Source organism: Indicator indicator, chromosome 2 (assembly GCF_027791375.1).
Source record: "Indicator indicator isolate 239-I01 chromosome 2, UM_Iind_1.1, whole genome shotgun sequence".
Classification (NCBI taxonomy): domain Eukaryota; kingdom Metazoa; phylum Chordata; class Aves; order Piciformes; family Indicatoridae; genus Indicator; species Indicator indicator.
In genome coordinates, this window is record NC_072011.1 from 42551286 (window position 1) to 42577715 (window position 26430).

Genomic DNA, 26430 nt, shown 5'->3' on the forward strand with positions numbered 1-26430 from the left:
AAAACCACCTAATATCTCAGTCATAGAAAGGAGATGACTGTCCACTAGGGTACAACACAGAGAAATTCATAATTCACATTTTATCGAATTACTTTGTTACTTCTTAATTCACAAGAGGTTTCAGCTTTGTTTGGGTTGGTTTATTTCAGCAACAGATGCTTTCTGTAGTCTGAGAGGCAAGAGCATCCACAGGAGAATCCAGGTCTTAAATCAGCTTCTATTGCTACACTTCAGTTTACTTTTAACTAGAAAGAGGCCAGGTGTTTCAGATAATAACCACCCATATTTTGAGACACACCTTCTGCGTCACTTTGGAAAAGGGACACTAATCATTTTCCAAAATGGCCACATACTTGGTGCTGAAGACAGACAACATACCACAAGAGGCAGGAAAATGATGAGGTCATGCCCTACACACAACTAAACCATTAATATTTCAAGTGAAATGTTCATGATACAAAAGCATTTTCTTTCATTTCTACCTCAAGAAAGAAAACACATGCAAACAGCATTAAGTACTTCTGTAATAACTTGAAATGCTTGACCCCAAATCAAGATACTGTAGAAACTGTGCCAAAGAACTCTAAACTCAGAAAAAGTGATAGAAATAGAAAATAATATTTGAGAACAATACAGCATACTAAATTGATGATATAGATCACAGCACAAATGGGAACAAAACCCCAGCTTTCCTCAGGCTGTCTCTGCTATTTGAATTAGGAGCTACATGCCGATGCAGGCACTATGGCACAGCACCAGCAATACTGGCCAAGATACTGGAAGCAGTCTAAGCATGGGAATACAGAACATGGTACAGTTATCCTTCTATCCTGACACCAAAGTAATTTGTATGATGTTTTCATAATAGATTTTCTTCTATTTGAACTGGTTAACTTACAATTAGCTAAGACAACTCTGCACTGACATATTTATGTAACATGCATTTCCAGTAGCATTTACTTTGTAACAAGCAAGATTAACTAGCAAGAGTATTTATCATAATATAATTATCTGAGACAATAGCAAAATTGAAATATCCTCAAAATATAACCTTTTATTACATCAAATGATTACTTAATACATCAAATGGGGGTTGGACCTGATGATCTTGAGGTCCCTTCCAACCTCTGACATACTGTGATATTGTGATAAATGAGCCAACAAAAGGATGTATCTGTAACTCAGCAGTAAATCTCAAGCTTTGATACTCCTTTGATACTCCTTGACGACTTCTGCATTTAGAATTACTGTTCCTGATCCTCATTCACAACTCAGCTATGTGGAAGTTACATGAACATTATCAAGCAACTCCGTACTAATCTCTCTTCTGCTAGCTCTAATTTTGATTGGAAAAATTAATGTATGATACTTCATACATATACAAATAGTGGCATACTTTTGGTTTAAAATCTGTTTTTTTATTCCATTCCACTTCTTTTATTTCCTTCATCCAATCCTATCTCTGAAAAATAAGAGCAGATACTGTCTGCATAGAATGAGAGACTATGTAAGTAGTAAAGGGAACCCTATCAACTGCTTCCAGTAGCTATGGATGTTGTATGCCAATCGGGTGAAAAAGCTCATTGTTTCCATTTCAGGTTAAATAAAGAAATAAAATCTAAAAGCACACTTCCCTCTCAAAGATAGGTAGACCTCTCTCTAAACAAGAATCAGAAGTACAGAAGAGAGCAATGCATGAACTGGAGACACTTGTTAAGTACTAGATGATGCCAGCCCTTAGGAACACCCAAGACCCTGAACTACAAGCAGCAATGAAAGAAATTTAGAAATCTCTGGGTGTAAACCACAAGACAAATTTATTTCAGTGTCTCATGATCTCCAAACTGCTGGTACAATGTACTGTTCTAAACTGTCAGTTTCAAACAACATGGTGCTCACAGGGAAAAGGAGACTCAAAAGGTGGCAGTAAGCCTAGGACTGAGGCACCGTTCATACACTTGAATGACTCAAAAATGTTGGAAACTGGCAACTTTCTGAAACTATCTACATGCCTTATATGTCTTCTGTAGGTAACACTAGTATATTGAAGATGCGCTTATTCATTTGCTTACTGCTACACATTTCCAATGAAATCTTGGGCTATATTGGGGATTTTCCATATAAAGAAGCTCAATTAGAGCAGTTCTGCCTTCAAACTATAGAAGCAAATAATACATGACTTCAGATGTTCCCAGACTGGATTAATTAATGGTATGAATTTGACCAATCCTGCAGTGATCTGTTTGAGGAAATAAAGAGATAAAATTGCTGTAGTTGTGACAAGCTGCTGTGAGCAGCTTCCCTGTAGACTCAAGCACCTATTTTTCTAGTTGCAACTCAGAGTGTTACTTTTAGCAACAAAAAAAGATACATGTTGCCAGATGTCTGGCAAAACCCTTCCTGAAGGTCCCTAACGCAGCTTCTGTCATCAAATAATATCACCCCTTTCACAGAATACAGGTGTTTGCTCTTCCTTGAAGTCAAGGAACACTTATCCAACTACATAATAAAAGGTCAAGCCCTTTACAAGACTCCTGCCAGCACCATAACCTATTTCCGAAGGTACCCAGAGCTAATTAACTGCTTCAAGAATCAGCTGCTGTGACTAAGCTCATGCCACAGAAATACATAAAACAAAACATTATCCTCCATCAGTTTGAGGCACCACCAAAATCACGATGATCTCAATAGGCATTTGTTAAGTTAGAAGGCCTACAAATCATTTCTGTCTAAGACACCAAGGAAAAACAGCACTGTTTCAAAGAGTTGTTTTTATATCAGGAATTTAAGGAATTTGTTAATGAATCATTTGGAAAAAAAATATAAAAGGAGTGAAAAAATATTTACATAACTGATAACCCTATTGAAACTAATGAAAGAAATGCAAATAGACTATTGCTAGAATTGAAGATTTTTAAGTAAGTCTGGATTATAAACACTGAGAAAATAATTACATACCCTTGAAACACTTAATTCATTCATCATTTAGTTTGTACCTAGCAAAATAACAGATTTTGTCAAAATTACACAAAGGGAATTTTCTTAAATATAATTCTCTTATACTGCTATTCTATCTAGAAAGAGAAACTGGTTCTCAGTTGATTAGGTTTGAGTAATTTTTAATTTTTTTTTTGTAATTCATTAACCCATAAAATATTTTGCTATGCTTTAAATAAATTCCAGCAAAACATTAATTACAATTTCTACTGCAATGGTGACAGTAAGATTAATGTACAAAAATGCCATTGTTTCAAATCATATGGTTTGTAGTGGACACACACCTCTTTTTCACATGAAAAATGTTTTGTTGTCATGAGTTCTGGCACAATAAACATCCCAGGAAACAGGATGTTTTAACAAATATTTCAGTACAGAGTATAAGCCAAATAAATACACTATGTCAGAACTCTCACTACAGAAACTCCTTTGTACTTCTAAATAATAACAAGCTTGACTGAGAGAAAATTGTAACTGAAAGGTGCAAAAATACCAACCATACTTCCTACTCAACAATAAAAGGACAATTACAGCAGGAGGAACATAGAGTGTGAAAGATCAAGAAATTAAATTCACAAAACTTTTAAGTCCTAACTCCAGTCCTTGAGTTGTGAGAAGATTAAAACCAGTGCTAACTCTGGCTAATAGTAAATAAGCACATCATTAAATGACAGCATTTTAAAAGTACCAACAACACGTCAACTTAAAGCATACAGAAAGTTACGCACTGCTGATCTGCCAACGCATTCCCATTACTTAAGTGCTGTACTGCTGTTTCTGCTCAAACTTATTCCTCTGACAGATGAGCAGGAGTACATTTAGCTAGGTACAAAGAACAATATACTAAATACAGGTTATTTATTAACACAAATAAAATAGGTACTAATTGATTCAATACAACCTGGTTCAAATGGTAGACAAGTAAACCACTAAGTTAAAAATCTCAAGAAAATATATCGGTCCACTCACCAGTAAAGCTATCTGAAGATCGACAGTGGATGTAGCCTGTAGGCAGATGGCTAACTTCCTGAAAATTAGGGTTCTTCGCCATTCTGAACAACAGAGAGATTGAACAGCAAGCTCATAGAAAAACTATTCAGCAACATCCAGCTGCACAGCAACAATTGTACCATTTCCTGAAGCAACACGAGACAGACACCATCAGAACCTGGCGGTTTGTAGCATACAGCAAAAGTGAGAGATGCATATTTCTCAGTAAAAATTTGAGTGGAAAAACATTTATAAAAATCTCCTCCATCCCATGGGAAAGATTCCAATAATGTTAACATTAACACAGCACGATGGCAGGTTTTTTTAAGTGATAATTTAATTTTGATTATTCATTCTATTAACCACCAGAAGAAAAAAAATGGTAACATGTTGCCATTCATTTGTTCATTATAAGGCACAAAATGTTCATCCTGAAATTCTTGCACAGCATTAGTGTCCCTGAGAACACTGGTTTCCCACACAGGTGTTCTAATTAAACCAGGTCTATACAAACTGTATCATACACATTTTATTCATTACATATTCAAAGTTCTCCTTGCTTAGCTAAGGGCCCTGGGGGGGGTTTAGTTTTGGTGGTTTATTTTTTACAGTACTGCGGGCAGTTGCAGATCTTTCTCTTGTATGAAACTTTAATTTTACAAGCAGAAAAACACAACTGTAGGCTGAAGAAATACAGAAAGATAAAAACTTTATTTGTTTAAATACATAACCAACATAACGAGTCTCATTCAACAAGTATAAATTATTGTTATTCTTCCCTGCCAACAGAAAAAATAAATTGTCTTTAAATTGCTAAATAGACTACATCTATGAATTCACCCATAAGAGACACTCTACTCTTCTTTAAAGTACAAGTTTAAGGGAGGAAGGGAGGAGAACGCAGCCTCATAAACTGGAAATTAGCCACATCTTAATCCAGCAAGTTGAAAACAGGTCTCTTGATTTTGGAGAATACCATGTGATATGTAAATATTTGCTCTTACAAATACCATGTGTTAACAGTCTGACTTGTATTATCAAAATATATTCATAAGGCATTTATAAAAAGTTAAATCTTTTGAGTAAATAGATCTCAACAGTATACTTCAAGCACCTGATTCACAGATTTTTAAGAGAAGATGTATTCAACACACCTACATTGTGAGTAAGCTTAAATTAAAATCTTAAAACACAGAAAAAAATTAAGTGATCCCTCGCACAGGGCTTTGAGAGGAATCTGTGTTGTGCTTTCTAAAATAACACAAGCAAGAAACATCGCTGAGCAAGCAAAATTACAGGCAGGCTGTTAACAAGTCTGTTTATTTAAAGTCTAACGAGAGCGTCATATAAATCAAAAGAAATTTCAATAAATCACAGCACTGTGTAATCTCCAAGAGAACTACTAACATCTCAGAAGAACCTGTGAAAATATTGTGCACAGTATCAGAGCGCCAAAATACTGAACTAATATTATGAGATAAACTAAAAACATGATAACAGGGTCTTGCAAAGCGCAGGGGCAGGCAGAGGGAAAAGCAGGTGAAGCAAACGCATCACACCAACAGAAGAGAGGGCGGCCGAAAGCGAGCGACCCGCCCAAGGTCGCGTCCAGGGAAGCCTGGGCCGCCACCTTCCCAACAGCCGCCTGTCCAAGCCTGGAGGCGCTGGAGCGGCGACCCTCGCCCGCTCAGCCGCCCTCTCTCTCGCCTCTGCAGTAAGATGCTTCAGAGGATATCCCTTCACTGCCTGAAGCATCCAGCTGCTTTCCGGGGACGGCCTACACTCCCGGCGGCGCCGCCTCCGCCCGTTCCCGGGTCAGTGTGCCCGCGCCCGGTAGGAGACCGGCGGCAGCACGCCAACGCGCCAAAAAGCCGAAACCCACCACGGGGGAGGCCTCGGGAGTTGCCACTTAGATCTCCACGACCCTACGTCCCAAGAGGAACGCAGTCACTACCACCGACCACAACCCTCCCCCCGGAACTCACCGGCCCCACCGCCGACAAGGCCTCCACCCCCGGCGCCGTCGCGACGTCACTTGGCGCGCTGACATCAGCTTCCAACAGCAGGCGTCCTCCTGCGTGCTGACGTAGGCGAGTACCCTAAGGAACGGCGCGGGACAAGTCTCGGTGCTGGTGTGGGCTCGCTTCGGCCTCCGTAGTTCCGTTCGCGCCGCGCCTGGTTTCCTCTTCCGGCGATAGAGCGGAGAGGACCTGTAGCAGAGCAGGACCTGTGGGGCCGAGCCGAAGGAAGAACGCTTGCGGCTCGTGCTCGCGAGCAGACCTCTTGTCAGGGGCCCGCTAGGGCGGGGCGGGGAGGCTGAAAGACCGAGCTGCCCGCCGGGCGTGTCCCCCATCCTCGGTCAGTGGGTTTCTGTCGAGTGTTAAAATAGCGGTGTCCCAGGTGTAGGGCTCCTTGGGACTACCACGGCTACTCTCTTGCGTGCGGGCAACAGCCGGACCTGACAGCAGGTGCCAGCATGTGTCAGAAACATGGCACCTGTCCAGACGACAGTGACCCTTCAATGCCCAACCTCTATAAAACGGTAATAGATGTTTATCCATGTCGTTCTCGTCATTTCCTTTAATATAACGGTGTGCCCTCCTGTCCTTTGCCAATCCGTCCGAATTCTGCTTTCCTGAGTAAGTAGAACACCTCCCTACACGCACCATTGCATTGTATCCACTTTGTCAGGCACATGGAAAAAAACCTCAAGGGTCAGTCCAAGATGAGTAAAGTGCTTAGAGTAACTTTTGAGTACTAAGCAGAGAAACTACAGCATAGTCTCCTCTTCTTCTCTTCATGTAATTATCCACTGAACTATGTATGCACACCCTTTGACTTACTCATCTGATTTATAAACTATCCCAGTTTTAATTACTGGATTCCATACTATTGGGTCAATAGCTTTTTCAGACACACCTGTACTTTGAAGTGCAGTGAAACAGGTTGGAATGGAACACTGTATGTCAATAAAATACGAACCAGCAGGTTACATGTGTATAAAATTTTGAGGTTTTGCCTTTTCAGTTCTTGGTCATTAAGCTTTAACTGAAATAAAACTTCATTTTAGGCAACTTCACATGAACTATTGCTAGTCTAAATTTTTCTACTCACAATCTAGCTGAGATTCTGAATGGCAAGAAACTGCAATTACCACTTACGCTTCAGCTGAGTTTTACTTTATTGTATAAAGTTCCTATTCCAGAACAGTAGAAGGAACATGCATGAAAAATACAGTATGTCAAAACCTGCATAAGCTGCAATCAACTGTGCTTTGTCTCGCTGTTCGTAGTTTTCATGCCTCTTGGCATGAATCCTACTAGCTTCAGAAAATAACATACTAAAATTACACTACTACTACTGCTAGAAAGTAGCTCCACAGAGAAAGACCTTGGAGTGCTGGTGAACAGCAAGTTCTCCATGAAACACCAATGTGCTCCTGTAGCCAAGAAAGCCAATGGGATATCCTGGGATGTATTAAGAAAGGTGTGTCCAGCAGGTCTAGGGAAGTTCTTCTACCTCTCTACTCTGCCCTGGTGAGACCACACGTGGAATACTGTGTCCAGCTTTGGGCTCCCCAGTTCAAGAAAGACAGAGAACTGCTGGAGAGAATCCAATGGAGAGCCACAAGGATGATTAGGGGACTTGAGCATCTCCCCTGTGAAGAGTGAATGAGATGCCTGGGGCTGTTTAGTCTTGAGAAGACTGAGAGGGGATCTGATCAATGTCTATAAATATGTGAGGGGTGGGTGTCAAGTGGATGGGGCCAGGCTCTTTTCGGTGGTTCACAGGGATAAGACAAGGAATAATGGGTCCAAACTTGAACATTGAAGATTTCACCTCAACGTAAGGAGAAACTTCTTTACAGTGAGGGTGACAGAGCACTGGAACAGGCTCCCCAGAGGGGTTGTGGAGTCTCTTTCTCTGGAGACTTTCAAAACCCACTTGGATGCATTTCTGTGTGGACTACCCTAAATGTCCTGCTTTGGCAGGGGTGTTGGATCTGATGATCTCTTGAGGTCCCTTTCAGCCTCTGATATACTGTGATACTACTAGCCAGTTCATTGTACTAACTTCAGAAAACATACTAAAGTTACACTGCAATAATCTTTAAATTAAGATTTTTTTTAATTGCTGCTGTAAAGTATTTTGCAATACTCTCTACCTTTTATAAAGTAGGCTAAGGTTCCATGAGTCCAATGAGCCAACCTATCTTTCTGCTGCAACAGTTTATTTTAGGAGACTAAGCAGCCTTGAACTAGCTTGTTTCTGCTTAACAAACTTAGCATAAAACTAACCCAGCATTCAAGAAATCTTTGCCACTTTATTTAGCTGAATTGTCCTGCTTGGGGCAGGGAGTGCTATATCAAAAGCCCCACATCGGGGAGGAAGAAGACTGTGAATTCATATGGTGAGAGCTACTAAGACAGCTTACTCAGGAGATCGCACTCCAAAACAGTGGCAACTATATTGTCCCTATCAAAATGACCTAACATACAGGAGAATATTGAGCCACACATAGAACAAGACAGGGAACAGGCTAGGCATTAGTTCTGGAAGTACAGGACAGCAGAAACAGAGAATGCAACCATGAATCAAAGGTTTATTGCCATGGAAAAACGGGAACGTGGCAAATATTCAAGAAGGGAAAGAATCTATTGTATATAAGTAACACTGATAAAGCACCACCTAAAGCACAGTGTCTGTAAATACTGTAGAAATCAGTCATAAAATATAAAAATGACTAAATACCAGAGTTGCTTTATAGAACAAACAGAAAACTGAGTTATGTCTACCTTCCAAAGAATTTACAGTGTTTGCACATCTTAGGGAGTATTAAGCAGAGGAACAGTTTCCACATTCCTTTTTCCAATACCTAAGGCTCAGAGGCAGCATATAATCTATTTTACTAATTTCCAAATGTAAGGTATCATTAAACTTTATGAATGATTTTTCATGTGTAGCTCTGTCAAATTACTGTGTTTACATACGCTATCTTGTTAAGATGAAGTAAACAAGGATTTTTAGCATTTAAGTCATTAACATCTACATTAGCAAGTAAAAATCAAATGCAACACTTTCTACATTTTTTGGTTTAATTTATAGGCCAGGAAGTTACTGATGGTTATTATTAACTCTGCACATTGCCATTAAGTTACTAAAACATCTGCTAATCAAGTCACATGGTTACCTTTTTCACTACTGTACTCCATACACTTTTACCACCACACTTCTTCTTAAAAGAGGATACACAAACTAAAACAAGCAGCCTTTCATGTATCTGCCATTCAAAAATTAGCAAAGCACCAGGTCATAATGCTTTTAAATTATCTTACAGTTTTTACCAATGCTTTATTTGGAAGTGAATTGCAATGCTATTACACCATTCAATAGTCAGATAACTGAGGACTTTGTAGAAGTTACTCAAATGACAATAAGACTAAGTGCAGAGGATTTTTTACCTTGTTGGAAGGAACAACAGGACCTCAAAACCTGACATGGTTTACACTGTAAGGGATGGAACAGTGTTAAATGATTCAGATAACATAAATAAATGTTACATGTTTTCCTGCTGTTTGCAGGTATGCCCTGGTGTAAAGCAGGACAGATCCTCTCTTGCCCCGAGAGGCACAAAAGAATGACACTCACACAAATGGATTGGATAGTGACGGAAAGTTTAAATGGAAAAGCAATTGATGTTTCACAGAAACTGCAAAGCATAGTGGCAAAGATATATGCAAAGCATAAAGAGTCCCTTACACCACACCCAAAGGCCCCCCAACACTTCCCTTCTCCCCAGCTGAGGGTGTACCCAAAACCCTGAGGGCTCTTTCTTCCCCCTCCAGTGCTAGGCTTAGTCTCAGGCTGGCCAGGTCTGAGACTGCCCCCACACCCCCTTCTCCTCCTGGCATTAGGCCTAGACAGGGCTAAGAGGCCTGAAACATTCCCCCACTGTTACCTGATAGGGAGCATCTCCCACAGGAGCAGAGAGGGAAGAAAGAGGAAGAGAATGACTTTGCACACGAACTTACAGGGTGCAGGATTTATGGGTAGAAATACGTTGTTTCCTGTGTCCATCTACTGGGGGCTAGGAGGCACCTAGCCTAAACTGCTACAGGTATCATTGCAGTAACCACTACTTGTTTTGAGAGGGCAGATCAAAATGTCTGCTAGTAGGAAAACGTTCAGTTACTCTTTTTCATTGATTTACAAATGCAGAACATAGCATTTAAGTTAAATATAGCCTCAGACTTCCACTGAAACAAAAAATGATGAGCAAGTTCTTTCTAATGCTGGGAGAGACACAGATCCCTCTGAGTTTGCAACTATAAGACCTCTTATCTTGGCTGTCAATCATCAGCCAGAAGCTAAAAGACCAAATTCTTTCTGCTGGACTGATTTATTGCTTCCTCAAAGTTTCTTGTTCCAGGCGAAGCTGTGTGTCTGTTCCTTAAAGAGTTCTGCCAGCTTGAGGAGAAATTGCGACCACAGGCTCTTATCCTTCTCGGGGATTTTAACCACCCTGTTGGAAAAGCAACACAGCTGTCTACAAGCAATCCAGAAGGCTCCTAGTGTGCGTAGATGACAACTTCTTGAGGACATACGTTGTTGGACCTGTTGGTCACAATTGCAAATGAAATCATCAGGGACACCAAAGCTGGGCTGCAGCAATCATGCACTAGTGCAGTTCACTGTCCTAATGAAGCCAATGAGAAGCACAGTTGGGACTCTAAATATTGTGAAAGCAAACTTCCAGCTCTTCAAGGAGTTAGTAAATGGGATCCCATGGAAAATGACCCTCAGGGACAAGGGAGCTGAACAAAGCTGGTGGATACTGAAGGATGCTCTAAACAGAGCACAAAAGATCTCAATCCCCATGTGTGAGAAATTGACCAAGGTGGGCAAGAGACCACCATGGTTGAGCTGTCACCTGCTGGTCAAACTAAAGGGCAAGCTAGGGCTACACAGGAAATAGAAAGAGGGATGGGCATCCTGGGAAGAGTATAGGGACATTGCCTTCCCGACATTGCCTTCCCAATTCGGAGCCATTGGGTGATGAATGGAGGCACAAACCCTGTTGCCGTATAGCAATGAGATTCCAGAAATGCAGAGAATCTCAGTAGTCCTCCCAGAAGTCTTTTACTGCTGCGTTGTACAATCCCTAGCATTAGAGAGTCCCACGTACAGAAGAAGTTCTGGAAGCCTGCTGAACAGTGGCTGCAGCACGTTCCCACATCCTGCTCACGAAATCGGAGGGATATGGATTTGATGGGTGGACTGTTCAGTGGATAAGGAATTGGTTGGATGGTCGCATCCAGAGGGTGGTGCTCAACAGCTTGAAGTCCTGATGGAGACCAGTGGTATCCCTCAGGGGTCTGTACTGGGACCTGTGCCATTCAGTATTTTTATCAACAACATAGTGGGATCAAGTGCACCATCAGCAAGTTTGCATGTGACACCAAGCTGACCGATGGTGTCAATATGCCAGAAAGACAGGATTAATCCAGAAGGACCTGGACAAGCTGGAGAAGTCGGCCCAGGTGAATCTCATGAGGTTCAATATGAGCAAGTACAGGGTTCTGCACCTGGGCTGGAACAATCCTCACTATCAATACAGACTGGGGGATGAGGTGTTAGAAAGCAGCCCTGTGGAAAAGGACTTGGGGGTGCTGACGGACAAGAAACTGAACATGAGCAGGCAGTGCATGCTTGCAGCCCAGGCAGCCAATTGCATCCTGGGCTGCATCAAAAGATGCATTGCTAGCAGTTCCAGAGAGGTTATTCTGCCACTTTGCTCTGGTGAGATTTCACCTGCAGTACTGTGTCCAGGCCTGGAGCCCTCAATATATGAAAGACATGGAACTGATAGAGTGGGTTCAGAGGATGTCCATAAGAATGATCAAGGGATTGGAGCACCTCTGCTATGAGGACAGACTGAGGGAACTGGGGTTGTGCAGCCTGGAGAAAAGGAAGCTCTGGGGAGACCCAATAGCAGCCTTCCAGTACCTGAAGGGGGCCTACAAGAAGGATGGGGAGAGTCTGTTTACAAAGGCCACCAGTGACAGGACCAGGGGCAATGGCTTTAAGCTGGAGAAGAGCAGATTTAGATTGGACATTAGGAACAGGTTCTTTACTATGAGGGTAGTGGAACACTGGAACAGGTTGCCCAGGGAGGTGGTTGAGCCCCCTTCCCTGGAGATAATCATGGTAAAGCTCGTCGAGGCCCTGGGCAGCTTGGTCTAGTTGGGGATGTCCCTGCTGACTGGTGGGAGGTCAGACGAGCTGACCTTTGGCGGTCCTTTCTGGCTTGGACCATTCTACGATTTTTATAACGTAAGTATGATTATAACTTTCATAAATACGCTACTACTCAAGTCAAAGTTAGTCTGACATTTTATTTTCTGGTATACAAGATAGAGCATGAAGCCTTCAGGATCTTTTGATTTCATGAAAATATTCTGAAGTTGTCTTTTATTCCTCCTTGTTGAAGCTCAATAGTAACACAGGATTTTTGTTGTTAGTTTAAATCTAAACAGTGTGAGATACAGTGATTTTCTGCTTCCGTATCTTTTGATAGTGTTTAGTGAAATACTGACTTAATTTTCAAGAGGAGAATCTCTGTAAGCACTCATCCACAAAATGCTTGAGTATTCCTAATTGGACAACTGTAGTGGCATCACAGGAAAACAAAAAAAGGAATCAGTGTACAGCGAGGTCCCAGGGAATAGTATTAGAGGAGACTCTGAAGATGACTGATTCTTCTCCATTATGCAAGAATTTCACTAACACTGCTACAGATTTTCTTCAGGAGACTGAAAGTGGCCATCTCTTACAGAATACATTTCATTAGACTAAGTGAGAGTCACCATGTGGTTAGGATTCAAAATTTCAATCCAGTAGCCATCAGGATCCTGAACAAATGCAAGTCCTTTCATTTTACCTATTAGAAAACAACAACAAAAGAACAAAATGAGAGTTAAGATTACATGGCTAGTTCTTCATGTCCAGTATGAGTACTTAAAAAGAAATTTTTTTCTTCTGTGTCAGAACTAGCTCGAATGTAGACCGCTAATTCTGAATACATCTAAGTCAGCTTTCAATTGGCATTAGATATTTGTATGCTAAATTATCTAGCTTACTCTCAACAAAGTTTGTAGCTTAAAGTCACTTGGAAATTCTACCTTTCGTTGCTTAAGTTTTCTGCATATTCCTCTGTGTGTTCATCCTCTAAAAGAAGTATTTTTGTGCTCCAGGGTGTTTTTATACTGTCTTTGCCAGTATGTATTCCCTACCTCCACGATGAAGTTTCATGTTACTGATTTTTGTTTGTTCCCCCCTCCCCATGCCAATGTGGTTTACCATACATATCTGTACCACTTCATAAAAAAATCTTAAATCAAGAAATCTGCATTCAAGTTAAGTTTTCAGCTACGCATCTTCTATTTGCTTCAGCTGAGAACACAGTGAGCAAGACAAGAATCACTTAAGTCTCTCCTCAATTAGTTGTTCTTAGAAAGAAATTCCCCTCGACATAAATCTGGAAGATCAGTTCCAATACACAGAAACTAAAGCTTTGTGCACTAATGTTACTTTTGATCTAAAAAAAACCCCACCATTAATACAGGCAACAGTCTGGTTTCTGAAGCCAAAAGGGAGATGTATTGCATATTTGTGTATGCTGCTATTAGGTGTTCATTTTAGAATTTTCATGAATCTCATGAGAAAGAATCCCGTTGAAAAATGCCTCCGATTTCTGTGTTTTAGGCTGTTTTGTTACAGACATTCTTTATGCACTCTCCAGACATTTGAGGTATACATTACGCATTTTTTAGTAGAAGTTATACCAGTCAAATATGATATACACTAATGAGGCTATTTCTACAAAACAGTTATAAACAGTTATGACAGAACAGTTATAACAGTAGCAGCTAGTAGGTGGAATTAGGTGTATTTAAACAAGAATAGCCAGAAGAGTCAAGAATTACTCAGTTTCAATGTGTGGGAGTAATTATGGATTCTTAGTCACCTTATTTTCATATAATAAGGACCAAACAGATAGGACATGTGTGAACTTGGTACGTATTAAAGTAAATTTTGTAATAACTCTATGCAGTAGTATACATAGTAAACTACGACAGCAAAACAGCATATAAATTTTAGTAAAAGTCAGACAACAGACAGAAGGCACTTAGCCAGACTAACTAAATATTGTGCCAAGATGGCTCTATTGTCAGTTTTGCCTCCATGAGAAAGTGCAGGAATAACTGGTTCTAGTGCCTTCTAAGCAATAAAGCACTAGTAATTGTCTAGGAGTATCCGCTACACAGAATACATTAAAAGCAAGAAAAAAACATGACTTGCATTTCTGATCAAGACTTACCATCATCTGGTTTCTTCACAAATTTCACTCCTAGTTCTTCAAACCTCTTACAAGCTTTATAGACATCAGGGACAGCAATTCCAATGTGTCCTGTGCAAAAAAGTAAGAGTGACAAACACTGTTAAGCATTCTTCTGTGTCCTAGCAAAAAGTTTGCTCAGCATTTCACCTTTTGTAAAAAGTTTCCACGCTATAGTTGACATAAGATATGACTGTGTACAAGAAAAATGTTGCTTCCAGAAAGAACATTTTGAGTATTAACATTATTCTCCCTTAGAAGTTGGATTTTTGATAACACCTTTTCAAATAGAAATTCTGGAGTTAAAATATCTTATATTGCTTAGAAGAGAAATATTATCTAGACTACCAAAAAAATATTTTCCAAATGGTTTACGTGTATTTCCTTTCCTGAAGCATGCCCACATAACATGATTTTGTTGCATCAGCCCAGTTCAACTGAACAAGGAGTTTATTGCTAATGCTGTATTTGTAGCAACTAATCCTGGCACTATGCAAGGCCTGAGTTTACAAATCAATTCAGAAATTTTAAATGTCAGATTCATAGAATGGTCTGGGTTGGAAGGGACCTCTGAAGGTCATCTAGCCCAACCCCCTCTGCAGTAAGCAGGGGCAACCGCAACTAGGTCAGGTTGCCCAGAGCCCTGTCACGCCTCCCCTTAAATATGTCCAGGGATGGGGCCCTAACCACGTCCCTGGGAAACCTGTTCCAGTGTTCCACTACCTTCACAGTAAAGAACCTGTTCTTAACATCCAATCTAAATCTGCTCTTCTCTAGTTTGAGGCCATTGCCCCTCGTCCTATCACTCCAGGCCTTTGTAAACAGTCTCTCTTCATCCCTCTCGTAGGCCCCCTTCAGGTACTGGTAGGCTGCTATTGGGTCTCGCCAGGCTGCACAACCTCAGTTCCCTCAGCCTGTCATTGTCGCAGAGGTGCTCCAACCCCTGATCATTGTCATGGTCCTCCTCTGGACTCGCTCCATCAGCTCTATGTCCTTCCTGTATTGAGGGCTCCAGACCTGGACACAGTATTCCAGGTGAGGTCTCACCAGAGCAAAGTGGCAGAATCACATCACTTGATCTGCAGGCCACGCATCTTTGGTTCAATCCCAGGATGCAAACGTCAAATGGCTAGATTTGAGTATGAAACTTAGTTCACAAGGCAGTGACTTTTCAAGCACTCAAAATACCAAATCCAGCCATGTGAACACCATCCTCAGTGCTACAAACAGGAATTCTAGATTAAAATGGGTAACAAGTGGATTATAAAATAGAAATCCAAATGTCTATCAGCCTAAACACCATGATAACCTGATACAGAACAGCAATTACTGTTCTTCATTCAGTAGTTACTATTAGCATCTGTTTGCTTGCCAAAGGATTAAATTCTTTACAGAAAACATAACTGTGGCTCATTACTCTGAGCCATTTGTTCACTATTTTCATGATCTTTCACAGCATACAAGACACAAGAAGAGAGACAAAGGACAGGATGCAAGTTCCCATCTTTCCTACTGCTAGTATGTTTTCTTCAACCTACTAAAATATCTTTTCATCCATACAAGTTTAAAATACTTTTCTACTAGTTCTCATTTTAAAAAAAACCCTACGGCATGAACTTACCCAATAACATTTGTTTATATAGAATTTTTAATATTTGTATAGAATATATATAGATTAAAAACAAACCAAAGCATTTCAAATTCCATTTTTCCCCAATACAGAAGACTTAAAACGTAATCACAATAAACCAAAGCTTACATTTACAAACACAGACCTACCAAATCCTCGGGGATCTGAATTGCCATTGTGATAAGACTGATTTTCATCATTTTCAGTGCCCCAGTTGCTGTAAGAAATAATTATTATTGAAGGAAATTTAAGGAAAGTGTCCAAATTAACAATCCTAAATGTTGTTTCCTCAGAAGGGTAAGTTCATTCTTAGAAAAGAAAAAAAAAAATTAGCTTTCAGCTGAATTCATTAGACTTGGAAGACCTTCCCTAGTCATAGGTCCTGAGGCTAATCCAGTCATGTTCACAGCCCCTCGCTAGAATTCAGGTTCTAGATTTGAATGAGGCAGAGACACTCTTGTCTCACTCAGATTAGACACAAGGTTGCACTGCATGAGTCAGTTTATCTACCCATCTCTGGGGAACAAACAGTGAGGGTAGCAGGTCCTGAAGCTAAGCCAGATAGAATCTCTCGATGACTTCGCTTTCTGCACAATTACTGTGACTAGTAGCATTAAGGAAATACCTTGTTTACATGAATTGTATGTTTCTGACAATACCTCTTTCAATTAGAATCACAGAATCATAGAACGTTAGAGGTTGGAAGGGACCTCCAGAGATCATCGTGTCAAACCCCCCTGCCAAAGCAGAATCACCTAGGATAGCCCACACAGGAATGCAACCAGGCAGGTTTTGAAAGTCTCTAGAGAAGGAGACTCCACAACCTCTCTGGGCAGCCATTAGATTCCAAAAGTAGCCAGACTAGATTCTTGAAAAGCAACAGTTATCCATTATTAGGATACTCTGGGGCTCCAAAGACAGTTCTAACCATGCTAGGTTTTCCTAAATTCTGTGGCTTACCTACCCCAGATGGCATGCATATTGAAAATATAGCAAGCATTACTTCGTATTTATGTACCACGGCTCACCTAGAAGTTTGAAAGAGCTCTGAAGAGAGAAAGATTAAATTTGCCAAGTACCTGAGATCTCAGTTTTGTAACAGTGAAGATGTTTCCACAGTAATTATTAAACTTTTGATTCAATCCAACAGGATTCCTATTCATCCACTTCTGTTTAATCATTGTTACCTAAATGTCATCTCTCATCATGCTAATACTTACTGTGTCAGTTCAAGTGTAGCTTTTCTGGAGAAGGTCCAAGCTGTTCTCTCAGTTTTATCTTTTGGAATCTCATTTTTATCTTCATACCCCAGGAAATAGAGCGAGAACTTCATAGTAGGAAAGTCAAATTTTTGAAGCAGTCTAAAAGGCAACATTTATTTTGAAAGAGTAACTGAAAAATGTAATCAGGTACTTTGCAAACAAACCAAGATGCTGCCCCACAGAAATAAATATTTAAAGACAAGATTACAAAACAAACATACTTTAGATACAATGCTTTTACAATTTCAATACCTAAGTATAATGATAAAACCATTTCAGATGTGACAATCAACTAAAAAAATACTTGAGCATTTTTTGTAGGATGTTTAATGAGAACAAGTAGGCATGCAAAACTAATCAATTTTATTTTTCAACTTACAAGGTATTTAATTTTTATGTTCTCTCCACCTAAAGTGGAAGTAATTTATTTTACTTTAGACTGGACTCATGATGTTTAGAATTTTGAAATAACTCATTTAAAATGTCAAGAATGTGCACAGAGTCTTAGCATAAACACATCAAGCTGCTGCAGGGTATCTGCCTTCCACTAGCCTTCTCCAAAAAAACTGAGTTTGGAGCTTGTCCATTGCCTTGGTCTCTTCTGACCAGATGTAGTCATGAACTACGTCTGAGATAAATTTAAGATTATAATCTTGATTACAATCACAGTCAGAAAAGTTCCTGTTAGCTACAGGCTCAGCGAGGAGAATGTAAGCAAGCTGATCACTGCTAATTAATGACCTCTGTAAAAAAAACAAAGAAATTTCTAGTCAAGGCCAATATTAGTTCATTTGCAGCTTAGGCATCGACTGTGCTATGGGAGTTCTCAAAGACTGCCAGGCTGTCCAACTGGGCATCATCTGATGGGCCAGCATTGTTTATGTTGTTAGACCAATTACTGTAATTACATCAAAGTAACAAAAAACCTTTCATAAGAATAGCAGGGGGGCAAGAAAGGTATTTTGGCATACAACTTTTACTCCCCCTCTACTCAGCTCTGGTGAGACCCCACCTGGAGTACTGCATCCAGTTCTGGAGCCCCTATTACAAGAGGGATATGGACATGCTGGAACGTGTCCAGAGAAGGGCCACCAGGATGATCAGAGGGTTGGAGCACTACTCCTATGAGGACAGACTGAAAGAGTTGGGGATGTTCAGTCTGGAGAAGAGAAGGCTCTGAGGTGACCTTATTGTGGCTTTCCAGGATCTGAAGGGGGCCTACAAGAAAGCTGGGGAGGGACTTTTTAGGATATCAGGTAGTGATAGGACTAGGGGGAATGGGATAAAGCTGGAAGTGGGGAGATTCAGGCCGGACGTGAGGAAGAAGTTCTTCACCATGAGCGTGGTGAGAGCCTGGAATGGGTTGTCCAGGGAGGTGGTTGAGGCCCCATCCCTGGAGATGTTTAAGGCCAGGCTGGATGAGGCTCTGGCCAGCCTGATGTAGTGTGAGGTGTCCCTGCCCATGGCAGGGGGGTTGGAACTAGATGATCCTTGTGGTCCCTTCCAACTCTGACTGATTCTATGATTCTATGATTCTACTCACGTCATTCCAAGAACTCTTGTATAAAAATCCAGAGACTTCTTAGGATCCTTTACTCTTAACATTGTTTGCTGAAACAAAAAATCCTGAGGGGAAAAATAGGTTCATTGCTTATACATCCACCAGGGTTTAATTTTGGGTATTAACAAAGATGCCTGTTAATAATGAACTGGCAGGTATACAAGTAACAAATAGAATACTATTAAGTGTAAATATTTATCTACACATTAAGTGTAAATAAAACCTTTTTTCCTGATCCTACACATACAGATTTGTGTTAAATAAATGTCTTTGCAACCTAATGTTTAAAACAGATAAACAAACCAGCACTGTTATCATTAATATATTATCACTGGTATCACAAAAGGGGTATCATGCATATCCTTATTCACACGAACCACACCAAGCAAGTGTACGTTTGATATTGGACCTCATTGCAGACACTGAAATTAAATAAAGCTAAACCCCTTAAATCCTCAGTTCCATCCCGGCCGACGCTCTTCGCACCAGCGGGGGCAACCACCCGGCCGAGCGCCCGGCCGGCCCGGCCGCGGGGCGCTACCGGACGGCGGTTCACAACTGCCGGCCCAGCGCATCCGCCCTGTACCACGACCGTGAAACCGAGTCCAGCTAGCCGACGCCGTGACGGTCTCGCCGCACAAAGCGCACCCTAGGCGTCTGGCCTGCCGCGCAATCCCCGGCCATTCCTCTCAACAGTTCGGGACCCTTCCCGGCCCCATACCGCCACCCACATGCTGCACGTCCGCCCGTCAAAGGACGCGGCGGAGGGGCATGGGCGCTGCTGCCCACTCTCTCAGCGCCCGTAGTCCCCGGGACGCCTTCGTCACCCCCAACCACCCCACCTTCGTGCTGGCATCCGGCTCCGAGCAGGCGCCGTAAGCTGCCTCGTCGCTGAGGCCGCTGAGCTGCGCTTCTTCCGCCATGTCGGGAGAGGACAAGGTGCCGGACCCGGCTGTGGCGGCAGCCGCGGGAAGGCGGTCCTCCGCTTCGCCCCGCCCCAGGGGCGTACCTCCAGCTGTGCTGCTGCAGAGGGGAGACAAGGGCAAGGGCAGAGCGCTGTGAAGATGTTCGGTCCTGTAAGCATTCACGGGAAGGAGAAGTCAATCTGTGGAGTTGAGTAGAGTAAAATGAAACCACCGATCTTGACGTGACCATTCGTCCCTCTAGCTGTCGTTCACAGGTCCCGAGGGTACCATGCAAACGCCCAAGCAGGTGTAGGGACCGTACTAATGTCCAGAGGCATGGTGCTTTTTTTTTCTTGTAAACCCTTCCAAGTGGGATGGTTTGGAAACCCGACCTTGAGCCTTCAGCCTTGTTTACATAAATATATGCGGTGCACTCGTTTAGGTACTCGCAGATGTCGGTGTCTGCCTTTAGGTCCTGGAAGAAGATTTCAAGTAGCATGTGACACCTTTTAGAGTTATGCAGTGAGATTTACTATAAACAATTATTCCTGATACAGGCCAGTCTTTACTGGCAACTTCTCTCCCAACACTTCCCAAGTTCAAAAAACCGCAGCAGCAAAGTCCCTCCCACTGTGTGCAAAGATTAGATCTATGACCACCTGAGGAACCTGAATATACATAAGTCTATGGGACATGCTAAGAAGCATCCCAGACTCCTGAGAGAACTGGCTGATGTAGTTGCCAAGCCACTCTCCATAGTATTTACAAGTCCTGCTAGTCTGGTGAGGTCCCTGGTGACTGGATGAAGGGTCACATTACACTCATTTTTAAAAAGGGTAGAAAGGAGGACCCTGGGAACTACTGACCTGTCAGCCTCACTTCTGTGCCTGGGAAGATGATGGAGCAGATTCTCCTAGAAGCCCTGATGACGCATGTGGAGGCCAGGAACGTGATCAAAGACAGCCAAATGGCTTCACTAAGGGCAAATCCTGACTGACAAAACTAGTGGCCTTCTATGATGGAGTGACTATGTTGGTAAACACTACACTGGATGACCAATGGATGTCATCTATCTGGATTTCTGCAAGGTCTCCCACAACATCCTATTTGTCAGGTTGGAAAGATATGGATGGATGGACTGTTCAGTGAATACGGAATTGGCTGGACAGTCGCATCCAGAGGGTGGTGCCCAATGTCTGGAAGTCAAGATGGAGATTGGTGACAAGTGGTGTCTCTCAGGGGTCCACACTGGCAGCAATACTGTTTAATATTTGTATTGATTATATAGTCAATGGGGTTGAGTGCACCATAAACACATTTGCAGATGACACCAAGCTGAGTGGTGCTGTCTATATGCTAGAGGGAAGGGATGTCACTGAGAAAGATCTGGACAACCTGGAGAGGTGGGTCCAGGTGAACCTCATGAGGTTCAGCAAGACCAAGTGCAGGGTCCTGCACTTGGGCCAGAGCAATGCTCATGATCAATATAGGCTAAGCGATGAAGTGATAGAAATCAGCCCTGTGGAAAAGGACATGGGAGTTTTGGTGGATGAGAAGCTGGACATGAGCCACAAGTATGCACTTGCAGCCCAGAAGGCCAATCACATCCTGGGGATTCATCAAAAGAACTATGGCCCAGTGGTCAAGAGAGGTGATTTTGCCACTTTGCTCTGCTCTAGTGAGACCTTACCTGGAGTACTGCATCCAGCTCTGGAGCTCTCAACACAGGAAGAACATGGACCTGATGGAGTGGGTCCAGATGACCTTTGGAGGTCACTACCGACCCAAATCATTCCATGATCCCCTATGACTTAAAACCAGTCCTGGAGCACAGGCATTTACGTCTGCGTCGCTGCGGCTTGATACCGCCTCAGCACGATCTTTACGGCAGAATCACGGCTCCGTTTCTGGAAGTCGAATTGCGGGCTGGGCTCGCGCCGGGGCGCTGCGATACCCGAGCGGGAACCGTTACGGGCTCCACTCACAGCTAACCAATCACAGCCGCCCAGCCCCTCTCCGGTTACGACTTCAGCCGTTATAGGCGTCCCTCACAGCTAACCGATCACAGTTGTCCAGCCCTCTCCGGTAACGGCTTCAGCCGTTATAGACGTCCCTCACAGCTAACCGATCACAGCTGTCCAGCCCTCTCCGGTAACAGCTTCAGCCGTTACGGGCTCTGATAACAGCTGGCTGTTATCTCTCTCCCCGCGCCGCGCTTTACAGCCCCAGGGCCGGTAAAGACACTCGACCGCGGGAGGGCAGGCACGGAGTAATCGCCCCGCGGAAGGCGTTGGAGCCGCTTGCTCCTCCTCCTGAGCGGAGGGAGGGCGGTTGTTATGTTGCTGGGGGACTGCTCTTCTCTTTCCGCGTTGTGAGTCAGGTCTGTGAGCCTCATTACCTGCATCTCTCTGCTAAAGCAAAAGTGCCGGTTAAGGCATATCGGCTTTTCAGAAGAGAGCCGTAAGTCTCTCCTCGTGCTTGAGAATCTTCCACTTTTCCTTGCCTTCCTCATATATCGTTTTCCTCTTTTAAGACTGTTCTGCTGGAAACCAGACTCGCTTCTGTTGCATAAACAGGACCGAGTGGACAAGGTTTAGGATGCTTTGAAGGGGAGAAAAGGAAGCTTTAACATAAAAGCACATCTGCTGTAAGAAATTAGGGTAAGGAGCCATCTGGATTTTATGCTGTTTTTTGAAAGTGTGAAAATCTCAGCTGAGCCACCAGACATCTTTGTATACAGGTGTTTGGAGAGACAGGGAGGATGCCATTATACAATATAATCTTTGTTTTAAAAGAAAACCGAAATTTTCACCCCTTTAGGAGAAGGCATTAACTTCACTGTTCAACATCAAGAGAGCCAGTCAAAAAGGCAAGGAAATCAACCTCTAACCTATTCCACTTGCTTGTTAAGGAGGAAAGTATCCCACTAATCTTACAGATGACCAGCCCCGTATCCTGCTTTAGACCCAGCCGGCAGCAGAGTGTCTAGTCATTCATACACCGTTCGGTGCTCACCTGACTCCCAAACTCCCATTGCAATGGAAAGGAAAATTGGGAGAAAAACGCAAAACCCCATGAGCTGAGCTAAGGAGAGTTTAACAATAAAAATAATGAAACATCAGGAAAAACAACACTAGTAATTAAGTAACATATAAAGCTAGGAATGCTTTATACAAGCTAGGAACATGATGCACTCAGACAGCATTCTCCCTCAACACTAGCACCAAAACTCACTGTGCCCGCTTAGGCCAGCTTTTCCCTTGTGTAGCTGCAGTCAGAATGGAATCACATACCCCACTGGCTGGTTCATCCTGCTATTGAGTGTGGCCCCTCCCAGTTTCTTGTGAGAAAACCAACCCTATCCTAGCTGAACCTAGGACACGCAGTCAGCTAAAAGTGAAAGAAATTAATTTAGATGTTTTCTTTTTTTACCCCTGACTTTCCCAAATTGTTTTTTCTTAGTATTTTTACTTCAAGAAAGAGATGAACATTTTCTGCAGCAGGTGATTGCATGCCAAAAATCCATAGAACAGTGGCCACTTTGTTAATCAGAGCCAAAAATAAGGAACTAGTAATGTTGCAGTAAGTGTTGCTTGCTATTTTAACCTCACTTCTGATTTTCTGTTTTCTGAACCAGGTAATAGTGTCTAAGAGGGCATATAACAGACTTGTGGATGGCTGTATTAAAGCCTCAAAAGAACTTCTAATTAATTCCTGATAGTTGTGGGGCTTGTTTTGGTTTTGTTTGCTTGTTTTTATCTTTACTATAACAGTACTCTCAGTAGAACAGCAATTTTCATGCTTTCGTTTTCATCTGTTGTTGTGATTATAACCTTAGTGGCATATTTTAACATGTGGTTTATAAAATATTTATCCATTAAAATATCCCTGTGAAACTGAAAAATCTACAGTTTTAGAGGAAGGATTAGATACAAGGTAAGGACTAGGTATAGCTCTATTGGTGCTTACAGTGCCTTGGAGCTAGTCACTCACTCCACACACAGATTTGAGCACACTAAGTAAAACATTTATTTGTCTATAGATATTTGTGAGTGTCAAGGTCTACAGAATAGGACTACAGCCAGCAAACTCAAGTGGATGAGTGAGCCCTGTAACAGAAAAACATGGAGAGAGAGGATTTAGGTGCTTCTTTGGAGCCCTATGCTATGGGTTTGGGATTCAGAAACCAAGCATTTCCTAGGCTTATGTTCTAGTGAAGTAGAAAGGGAAAAAAATGAAGTAACCAACATTGCATAACAACCTACTGCTTAGCAGTCACTCTGTTTGAGGCCATTTTAGAAATCATCATCTAGGGCAATTTATCTGGTAGTCCCTGGCCACCAGGAGATGGAATGGGAAATTCCTTTATCTTATTGAAGAATGGCATCCACTTCCTTTGAATTGCAGTGTTTCGGGGTTTAGGCACAGAATTAAGAAAAAAATCTGACCATTTCATTACGCTGAAGGTGTCTGATGCTAAATTATATTTTTCTACTGAAAAAATGCTACCCAACACCCTACCTGTTTCATTACTTCTGTAAACACACGCTAAGAATATTCTTCATGGTGAGGTGTTTGTGTAAGTCATGTGTAAGTGCTTACGTGAGCAACGCTTTTAAGACCTAGTATGGAAGTTTATGCAAGTCTTTTTGTAATCTTGGTTTCTGAATATATGTATATATTTTGCAAACTAACAGTTTTAAAAAATCATTTGTATTCTCAGTTTCTGTTTTTCAGTAATCAGGTATTCAGTGAAAGCATTAATATTTAAAAAATATTATTTGTTATATTAAAAGATATTCACAAAATAGAAGTTTATGGTCAATTATTTTTAAAAGGTCTTTCTATAATAATTTTAAGTTTGACATTTGTAACTTCTCATGAAATGTATATAAATGCTTGTTATCCATTTCAGGATGGAGGAGGTAAAAAAAAATAGTAAAGAAAATTCAAACACTGGAAAAGATGGTGGGCCCAGTATTGCTGCCGCACATCATTCTGGGCCTAATCTCATGGCAGAGAGTTCTGTACCTGCTCCTGTTACACCAGAAGATGCTGCAGCCAGATCTGTTCGCTATTTCCCACAATCAAGCTATGCCTCTTCTCTAGAGACTTACTCTGTTGCAAGCAAAAAGTCTAGGTTTTGCCGGAGTGTTAGTGGAGTTCTGTCTTTGCAGGAACTCTTAAAAGAAAAACAGGTTTAGTATTCAACCTTATGTCTTTAAATAGATTTCTGGTTCTTGTCTCACATGATTAAATTTAGTCTGTGTTAATATTTTGCTTTGCTTTGTTTGTTTCTGTTTGTGTGTGTGTTTTCGGGTTTTTTTGCCTTTTTTTTCCCTCTCCCCCCTGCCCAGTTTCCTTTTTTGTTTATACTTGGTTCTTTTATTAAACTGTCCCTGGCAGGAAGTGAGTCTTTGAGATTGTGTTTTTAAAGTAACAGAGGAAGAAAGCAGGAGATATTAAATGAATAATTTACACTGAAGCAAAGCTGAACCTGGCTTAGTTCCTGCAAATATTTACCCGCTTTAGATACTTAAGTTTTAAACTGATTTTGTCACTGTTCTGTATTAATGTAGTAAATTGAGATATTAATTGTGAAAAATAAACCCTGTTAATATGGGACATAAATATCTTAGAATCTAGAATCTAGCTGCAGGTAGTATATTTAATGTTTGCTTTTCCTTGATATATCCTCAGAGTTGAGTTTAGGTTTTAGAATAATTTTTAATAATTTGTTCTGTTAGATTTTGACACTTTAGATGTTTTTAAAGAGTAGGGAAGTTAGGTAGTCTTGTAATATAGGACAGTATATATAGGCATTAGTAGGTCATTGTTGTAATAACTTCGTGTATTTTTAGTTTGAAATATGTGTTTAATGTTTTAGGCTCAATACAAAGAAGCAAGAGAATGTCGAAGAAAAAAAATTGATGCTTCATATAAATACATATTTGAAATTCTCAGTGTCAGACTAGGTTTAGACTTACCAACTGTGGAAGAAATGATTTTGGATGCCCCTTCTGTAAGTCTATTCTGTATGTTTGTTAATTTCAATTATTAGTCAAACTATGTAGCAGATTGTCACTTTGTTATGAAGAGTTATCTATAGTTGGATTTCTGCCAGAAAATGTGATTAATAAAGCACAAAAATAATCTAAAATGATACTTAACTACATCGTTCAGCTTAGTTTCCTGCCAGATTTGCAAATATTCCTAGGAGTTTTGACTGTGGCTTTTTCATCTATTTTACCTGAAGGAAAACATCATTACTGCTGTTGTTCTGACCGAAGGGATTCTTGTCACGTCCACCAGTTCCAAGAAGTTTTATCCATCTCAGTCTGACGTTACTATATTCTGAAGATGATAATTTTTATTTGTTAAAAATCCTTACTTTAATGCCAAAGATTCTGAAAAAATACATGTATCTTCATGGGAACATTTTGAAAATTATTTAGTACTGAGGGAAAATCACTCCTGAACTGCTTAATAAATTACATTTGGAAAGACCCATTAAATAATTTCCATATTTGAATGTTCAAAAAAATGGGATAAAATGGGTTCGTAGAGGGAGAAGATCCCAATCTTGTAGAACGTCTGAAAGCTCGGTAATTCTTTGTGTGGCTTTACTGTTGTGTCTAACGGATTCCAAGTGACTGAACAATCGGGAGCAAACAAAGAAAAGATTA

The 26430-nt window shown here is 41.3% G+C and overlaps 2 protein-coding genes across 2 annotated transcripts in view; one reads left to right on the top strand and one right to left on the bottom strand.

Moving 5' to 3' along the window:
- Nucleotides 1-12380: 12380 nt before the first annotated feature.
- Nucleotides 12381-19772, bottom strand: GLO1 (glyoxalase I). Its single transcript, XM_054397958.1, has 6 exons — nucleotides 19682-19772; nucleotides 18822-18904; nucleotides 17237-17377; nucleotides 16166-16233; nucleotides 14369-14458; nucleotides 12381-12928 (listed from the first exon to the last, which is right to left on the bottom strand). Exons 1-6 carry the CDS (start codon nucleotides 19760-19762, stop codon nucleotides 12840-12842), a joined length of 552 nt encoding a protein of 183 aa, XP_054253933.1. The 5' UTR covers nucleotides 19763-19772; the 3' UTR covers nucleotides 12381-12839.
- Nucleotides 19773-24873: 5101 nt separating this feature from the next.
- DNAH8 (dynein axonemal heavy chain 8) overlaps nucleotides 24874-26430 on the top strand; it is a 147888-nt gene continuing 146331 nt past the window's right edge. Inside the window, exons 1-2 of the mRNA XM_054397009.1 lie at nucleotides 24874-24942; nucleotides 25632-25766. Of these exons, the coding sequence (XP_054252984.1) occupies nucleotides 25746-25766 (21 nt within the window). The 5' untranslated portion in view covers nucleotides 24874-24942; nucleotides 25632-25745. The remainder of the gene's footprint in view (nucleotides 24943-25631; nucleotides 25767-26430) is intronic.

What these genes read in the sequence shown, in the direction of transcription:
- GLO1 (XM_054397958.1), bottom strand. Translation starts at nt 19,762, where the DNA reads ATGGCGGAAGAAGCGCAGCTCAGCGGCCTCAGCGACGAGGCAGCTTAC. An exon ending in AGCCGGATGCCAGCACGAAG is followed by an intron (nt 18,905 to 19,681) that starts GTGGGGTGGTTG and finishes TTTTCCCCTCAG; the next exon opens with GATTTTTTGTTTCAGCAAAC. An exon ending in TTCAGATCCCCGAGGATTTG is followed by an intron (nt 14,459 to 16,165) that starts GTAGGTCTGTGT and finishes TTTTTTGCACAG; the next exon opens with GACACATTGGAATTGCTGTC.